General features: G+C 47.0%; 1 protein-coding gene across 1 annotated transcript in view; it reads right to left on the minus strand.

The window, feature by feature from the left end:
- CHSY3 (chondroitin sulfate synthase 3) overlaps window positions 1-6,554 on the minus strand; it is a gene marked incomplete at its 5' end in the record, with an annotated part of 477,961 nt that extends 471,407 nt beyond the window's left edge. The window contains 2 exons of the mRNA XM_029617086.1: window positions 1,677-1,960; window positions 5,774-6,554. Of these exons, the coding sequence (XP_029472946.1) occupies window positions 1,677-1,960; window positions 5,774-6,554 (1,065 nt within the window). The remainder of the gene's footprint in view (window positions 1-1,676; window positions 1,961-5,773) is intronic.
- Between the last annotated feature and the right edge of the window lie 1,291 nt (window positions 6,555-7,845).

Genomic DNA, 7,845 nt, shown 5'->3' on the forward strand with positions numbered 1-7,845 from the left:
TCCACCCTTTCAAGTTCCTAGTGAGCATGCTGGATGTTGGGATGCCTCTATTTCATTTCCTGCAAAGATGACAGTGCTCAAGATAATATGCAAGCTAATGCCAACTGATGAAACATTCTCTTCTACATGAGGACTGGTTTTTCACTCATCTCCAAAAAGCCATTACCACAACCATTAAACAGCAGTCCCTAATTTCCTGAATGCAGGCATTCAGATGCCATCTAATGCCGCTGTCAGATAAGATGTTTAAAGAGATCCTTCTGTTTTAAATAGATACCGCATATAGCTGAGGTTTAAATCCAATTACTTTGCAGCATTTTGTCTTTTCTGGCACATAACCTTTTTTCTTACAAGCCTACTTGAATACATTTCCTCTGCTTTTAATGACTTTGCTCCACAAGGTCAAGCATATATTAATACTTAGTAACCCATCAAAAGGGGCTGAATTATAATCAAAGTATCAGCAGTTATTGTTTACCCTTATCCTTGTCAGTCTGCTTTTGTCTACCTGGAAGATCTCACCCAGAGCCGTAAGATTGCTGGAGTGGATGTGTGGAGAACTGAAACCATGAGCTTACCAGCCACTGCTATCGCTATTACAGAACAATCCTCATGTCATAATGGAACACCATGTTTTATAGCCAAGGACACTGCAGCTTTTTTAAAATAAGCAGAGATGCTATCAGCATGTTGGAAGTATACAATTGCTTACTCCTTTAATGAAGCCCTGAAGTTTGGAGAGTACAGATTTCTTAGTTACTATTATCTAAAGGAGAATAATTTAAAAAAAAAAACTTCTACAGAAAGTATGAGCACTCTTAGCTGGGAGCTAGCTTTGTACATGGCTTTGGATCTCCATCAGTATCACCTACAGAGAGCTAAAAACTAGCTCCCAAATAATTACATCTGTAGCAACTTTTTCCTATGCTTCTTGTATGTAGTGGCTACATCTGGGGGAAATAAAAAGATTCCAAACCCCTCTCCCCCAACATTACTAACTTTTAAAGCAAACATAAAAACACTCTAGCATAAACTATCCTGGTTTTCAGCTGCCACAATTACACTCATGCTGTTAAGTGGCTACCAGTTTTAGGCCTTTAATGATCTACCTTCATTTGTCCTGATGAGATCACAACTTTATTCAACTTTTTTTTTTTTATTATAATTTTGCAAAAGCAGCAAAATCTAAAAATGTGTTTAGCTGCCAAGTGTTTTCTGAGAGTTTCCCAACTGGGAACCAGCAAAGCATGGTGCATTCTTTTCAGCTGTGGCAACCTTAGAAATGTCACCACCCAATGCATTACCTATCACTGCCCATTCTCCCCCTGTTTTAAAAGGATCTCAGCAATCTAATGACACTGTCTCACACAGTTATAAAATTACATCTGAATGAGCAGCTAATACTGTAGTACCATTTGTGACTTGAGGCTGCAGAATACAAAACCTATGCAAGAAAATAAGCCTAGAATCATTGCAGTTAGTACTTTGTAGCACCGGGTTGGAAAATATTACTTTGGACCAGTTGTACTAAAGGGGGAAAAATGTTTAGAACGGAGGGGGGGGGGGTCATTTATTTGCAACTCGCAGGAGTTGCACACAGCTGCAAGAAGTTAATGCTCGACAGGCAGATCTGCCCACGGAAGTCAGACCCAGCTTTTTTTTTTTTTGGCTCTTACCTCGTAGGACCAGACACACTGAGTGCCACCAAATCGCCGCACGCACCTGCCCACCTCCACATCCTCGTGCGTGGTGTACATCTCCCGGAGGCATTTTCCCATGTGGGGCACCATTCTCCGCAGCACCTCCCGGCTGAAGATCATGCCTGGCCCTCCCATGCAGAAGTTCTCGCCCGGCTCAAGGCCCAGCTTGCCCAGCTCTTCCATGTTTCCCAGCCCGGTCTGCCCCAAGTAGAGCGGCTTGCTGCTGTTCAGGGACCGAAGAAATTCCTCCAGCTTGTCACCTGGGAGAAGAGAACCCCCAGAGTTACCCAAGGAGGTAAGCGTCAACTCGCCCACCTGCGTGTCTGGAGCAGCCTCTGCTGCAAACAGGAGTAACTGCAGGTGGTCACGTCACGAAGGAAAAAAAAATAATAAAGTCCAGTGTTTCCCTTTTTTACAACACTAAAAATATTTTAGGTAATAAAAAGTATTACTCACTGATGGAGGGGGGGGAGGGGAAACACTGCATGCTGAACTTAATATCCTAATTAGCAAATAAATCTACAAGGAAGATAAGGAAAGGGAAACAGAAAACATAAGCATCTTACTGACACTACTAGGAGGCAATTTTTATTAAAAGCTTTTTCATTTTTATTAATCTGAAGTTCTCTCTCATGGCAGAGTAAGATATAATGCTAGATTGTAAATAAAGTGGGGTGGCTTGTAACACAGCGTTCCATGGTGGGGTATTTATAATAACGACGGCAGGGGTTGTCTCCGTGAAGTTAAGAGAAAACATATAGCAGATGAGCCTTACAGACAAGTAAAAGGCTAAAGCTGCCAAAAAATAAATAGTTTATTTTTAAATAGTTTACTTTTCCTGTCTATCCTCCCTTGTTATTTCTAATTGTATATTTATATGACAGAACATGTGTCAGTCAGTCATTTACTCCACATATTTCCTCTATTTGTGTTCTTGTTTCTGCAAGAATGGAAACGCGCTGTTACAGGCACTAGCTCGGGGCATCGCTTAAGCGCACAGAGCAGGAGAGAAAGGTGAAGGCTGTTTTGGGTCCCCCCCATACAAATGCAGTAGTCAATATCAAGAAAGGAAATACAGGACAAGCCATGACAGCTAAATGAGATTTATGATCATTTCTACAATTCACTGCACTGTGGGCTGGAGCTTCTTAAGGACAGCCAGATAGCATCTAGAGGGGCCCACCGCAACAAATCCTGCTCAGGGCAGGTACTTAATCACATGAGCTGGCTGTAGCTATTGTGCTTTTTTTTTTTTGCATGCAAGATAAGCCACCAGACTCTGATTTAGTGAAATAAAATGGACAGAGATAATCAGAAAGGGACAGGTCAAGTAATAATCAACCACGTCCACTCGGGACTAAATCTATGTCTATATGCATTTTTATCTCCAGACCACCTTCAAGCTCCATTCTTTAAAGTATTTATTTATTTATTTATTAACTTTTATTTACCGACATTCGTGAAGCACATCATGCCGGTTTACAAAAAACTCAGGTGGGAGATACAGTGAAACAATATAACAATATAATATAACAATATAACATTATAACATTATAACATTATAACAAAGTGAACAAAATAAAACAGTACAACAAATGAAACCATGGGCGCCGAATTGAGAGGGGGAAAAAGGGGGGGAATTATACCACTCTATTCGATTTTTGGTGGCGAAAAACAGTGTTTAGTCCTCATTGACATGTGATTAATGCATGAACATCGGCAAAGAAATAATCCTGCATTTTTGTGGAAGAAAAAAAAATGTGAGGGACATATACGAACGACTAAGATTATTTGAAGAGTAAAAGCACAAATGCCAAACGAGGACAAAGAAACCCCCGTGTATGTGTTAACCTTATTACGTTTTGAAAATGTTTTGTTAATTAGTTCCCAGTCTATGTGGAAAAAAAAAATCTCATTATTATTGGAGTGAGGTCAACAGTAGATTGCAATATATGAGTAAGATGTGATATATATCTATATCTCAATAAGCCAGTAGGAAGAAAGATGCAGTCCCTAGAAGCTAGCAAGTCCTAAAATAAAGCTGACCCAGAAGGGAACACAGTCACAGTGTGTTGGGGGGTGGGAAGGAGTTCAAGCTGGGAAGAATGAGCAACCTTCAACACTGGGAAGAGCTCCAATTTAAATATTTTACACACTCCATCTAAATCTATCCAAACAGAGTACTTGTGAACATAAGCGCAATGTCATTTCGGGATGTTTGTGAAGCTGGCAAATCACTTATCCTCTCTCTTATGGTCTATGACATTGTGTGAACCCTCCACTTGCATGACAGCTTTGCAATTCAGTCAGTTATCATTTAGCTAGAAATGGAAATTCTTCAGGTGGAACAAGAGAGGGTAGGGGAGGTAGAAAATAATAGTGCTGACTTTAAGTGGCATCTCTTTTACCCTAAAAATACTACTACATCTTCCTTTACAGTTTTCGGTCAAAGTCTCCTTTGTAAAGCGTGTAACTAAAACAAACCGGCTTTTTTAACGACCGGCAGGTCTTGTTAACATTTCAAACCACAAACAAACAAAAATCAGGCTACAGCAGAAAAGCTCCATTCTGTCTTGTTTTGGTTTAACTAAAACAGGGCTTTTTTTTTTTTCTTAAAAATAGCAATAAAAAAAAGTAGGATTTGCAAACTGAAGTTTTCACAGCATGCTCAAGGAAACTCATGGAGTGCCAATTTCACACCTTCTGGTGTAATCTTTCCCCTGGGATTTTTTTTTACAATATTTTTCACCCTAATCTTTGCTGCAAGTGAGCAACCAAGTAAAAGTTCAGCAAGAAGTCAAACCGAGGAGTACGGTACGCCCTAAAGAGCTTTTCATGCAAGCTGCGAGGCTTGCAGCCATTTCTCAAATATGATTCCCAGCACATCTTCTTCCCTACACTTAGTGCAATCAAAAGTATCGATTTTTGCAAGAAAAGCGCTGTAGCCTGGGCTCATGAATAATAATAGTAGTAAAAAGCCACAGTTAATGCTGCCAGATAACCTTAGCGGACATCTCATTTCCCCAAGGCGCTTGGCTCTGGTTCACAGCTTTTTTTTTACTACTAAAGCTCCCCGACAGGACCGGGTCAGACTTCGGAGCAGCTTTCCGTGTCAAGTTCAACACAAACTATCTTGACATCTGCGAAGTTTTACGGGTACGATGCTGTGCTAGAAAAGGTCATCCGATCTGTAGCAACTCTCATCAACACTGAGGAGCACGTTCTTATCTAAAAGACTGTGCAAGTTCACAGTCCCGGTCTTCTCTCAATTTCCGTAAAGTTGGAATTTAAAGAGGAAGCTTGGGGGGGAGGGGGGAGGGGGCCTTCGTGGTCTCAGCGAGCGCTTAAGCCCTCGGTTTGCCTCGCACCAAAGGAAAGAGAAGACTAAATCAATTCAAGAGACTCTGGAACTCCTCTGCACAGACTTCAGGCACATTTGTCACAGCCGACTGAACATTTTATTTTAAACACATTTTCCAGGCAAGGTGACAGCCTCTGAAAAGACGGATGGCGGCACTCCGGCAGGGAGCACGCTTTCTGGTCCAGCAGCCCTTCTCCCTCCCCTGGCCCCATAGGAACTCCGGGGATGGAGGCAAAGTTTATTACCGGCAGAAAGTAGAAAGCTAAAAGGAGCCCACATTTGACTGTCTAGAGAGACACTAAAAACGTGATTTCTCTCCCCCCCGGGAAACCCAGTTGTGATGATTGATGGATAGGGGGGAGGGGGGCACCTGATCACCTTCCCTTCATGACTTTTCAGCCCTGGTGTCAAAAAGGCAGTACAATTTAGGATTCATGCCGTAACGTGCTCTATTAAACAAGCCACCCTTTGTTTTGGGTCTTTTTTTCTTTTGCCTACGGTGTGATTTTTTTTTTTTTTTGGCAGCACAGTGGTGCCTTTGATTGGAGAGAGAGAGAGAGAGAGAGAGAGAGAGAGAGAGAGAGGAAAGTGCTGTGGCCGGCGCCCAGGGCGAAAGGTGCCCTGTCTGTCTGCCTCCGGCGGGCACCCCAGGGTGAAGATGGGATGGGGGGAGGGGGGGAAGAAGGGGCAGGTTAGTGCCCCCTGCACTCACCTTTGATGTAGACATCGTCGTCGGCTCGCATGAACCACTCGTACTGGTCCAGGTAGCGGTCGTGCATGTACTTGAGCATCATGAAGGATTTCTTCTGGGGTGGGTAGGAGTCGTCCACCCCGGGCAGGGAGACCAAGGGCAAGGGCAGCGCCACGTCCTCCGAGCCCTGGCTAGAGAAGAACTCCACTCGGCCGGGGATGAGGGGTGCCCAGGTCCGGTAGGCGGCCACCGCCCGCGTGCCCAGGTACTTCTTGGCCGTCATCACTCCCACGTAGAGGAAACTGCGGGCGCCGGCCCGGGGGCCACCACCCCCGTCCCCGCTGCCGATCGGGGTGCTGCGGTTCCTCTTTTTCCTCCCCTCGTCCTCCTCCTCCTCGCCGGCCCCCTGCTGCTGCTGCTCGTAGCCAGCGGGGCTGCTGCTACTCGGCGTACCGCCCTTTCCCTGCCAGGGGCTGCCCCGCTGCGGGCCAGGCGTGCCGGCGGCAGCCAGGGCGAGCTCCGGGGGCCGGCGCACCGCCATCTGGTACGCGCAGACCAGCGCCCGCCGCTTGCGCTCGCCCAGCTCGGCCACCCGCGGGGCGATGAGCCAGGAGGCAGCCGTGAAGCCCAGCACCAAGCCCACCAGCACGCTGAGCCACGGTCGGCGGGGAGCGCACGGCCATGGCAGCCGGCTTCGCGCGCGGAATCTCCCCCACTCCTCTGCACTCCAGCAGATCCCAGAAGCAGGAACAAAAAAAAAAAAAAAAGAGCGAGAGGAAGAGTTTGCTTTCTTGTTTCTTTTTCTTTTTTTTTTTTACTGCTCCGCCGCTTCTCTCCCGCCCCGCGCTTGCCCCCGGCTCTCGGCAGCCCGAAAAGTTATCGGGGCGGCGGCGGTGGCGGCTCCCATGCGCCTCCTGCAGCCGGCGGCGGCCGCTCTCCCGCCCCCCGCCCGCTGCATCGCCACCTCCCTCCGCCCCGCCTCCGCTAGATCCCGAGCAGCAGCGACAGCCGCCCCCCGCCCTGTCAGTCGCACGCCTCCCTCTCCGGAAGGAAACAATTTTTTATGCAGCCCCGCCCCCTCCCCTCCTCCTGCCCGCCCCCAGGCCCCTCCCTCCCTCGGCCGCCGCGCAAGTGTCGAGGAGGGGGGCGGGGTTTATTGGCGGGTCCCCTCTTCCCCGTGTGAAGGCTGCGGGAGGGGGAGGGGGGAAGGAAGGGCCGAGCTAGCGGGCTGGGTCTGGGTCCCATCCCCGGCCGGGGTCACAGCGACGAAGGTGGCATCTCGCCCTGTGCACATCAGCACTGCTCAGCTGCAACTTTTTTTCCTATGTCCAACCTCCTTTCTTCGTCCCCAAACTCACCGAAAGGGCCAAGGATATCTGAAGGAGAACATCGGGGGGAGGCGCGGTGGAAGCCGCCGAAGTGTACAGACAGAAAACAAAATCGTTTGTTTTTTTCTGCCGGCACCTCTGGATATGAAAAACGACTGGCATAGTATCCCTGACCACACCTAAAGATCTTTCTGGTTTCCAGCTCTCCCTTACCCAAATCTTGGCCTGCCTCCTACCCCATAACTCTGGCACGCCGTAGCTCACGGACGCCCGCCCCTCCCACCCTTGACCACGCGACAACAGATTAGGTAAACCAAGATAACTTTTATTAAGTGGATGAAACGGCCACAGCCAAAATTACATAGAAACATAGATAGAAACATAGAAATGACGGCAGAAGAAGACCAAACGGCCCATCCAGTCTGCCCAGCAAGCTTCACATTTTTTTCTCATACTTATCTGTTTCTCTTAGCTCTTTGGTTCTATTTCCCTTCCACCCCCACCATTAATGTAGAGAGCAGTGATGGAGCTGCAACCATGTGAAATATCAAGCTTGATTAGTTATGGGTAGTAGGGGAAGTAACCGCCGCAATAAGCAAGCTACACCCATGCTTATTTGTTTTACCCAGACTGTGTTGTTCAGCCCTTATTGGTTGTTTTTCTTCTCCCCTGCTGTTGAAGCAGGGAGCTATGCTGGATATGCTTGTAGTATCAGTTTTTCTTCTCCCCTGCCGTTGAAGCAGGATATGCATTGAAAGTGAAGTA

The sequence above is a fragment of the Rhinatrema bivittatum genome, chromosome 1 (assembly GCF_901001135.1).
Source record: "Rhinatrema bivittatum chromosome 1, aRhiBiv1.1, whole genome shotgun sequence".
In the NCBI taxonomy this organism is placed as follows: Eukaryota; Metazoa; Chordata; class Amphibia; order Gymnophiona; family Rhinatrematidae; genus Rhinatrema; species Rhinatrema bivittatum.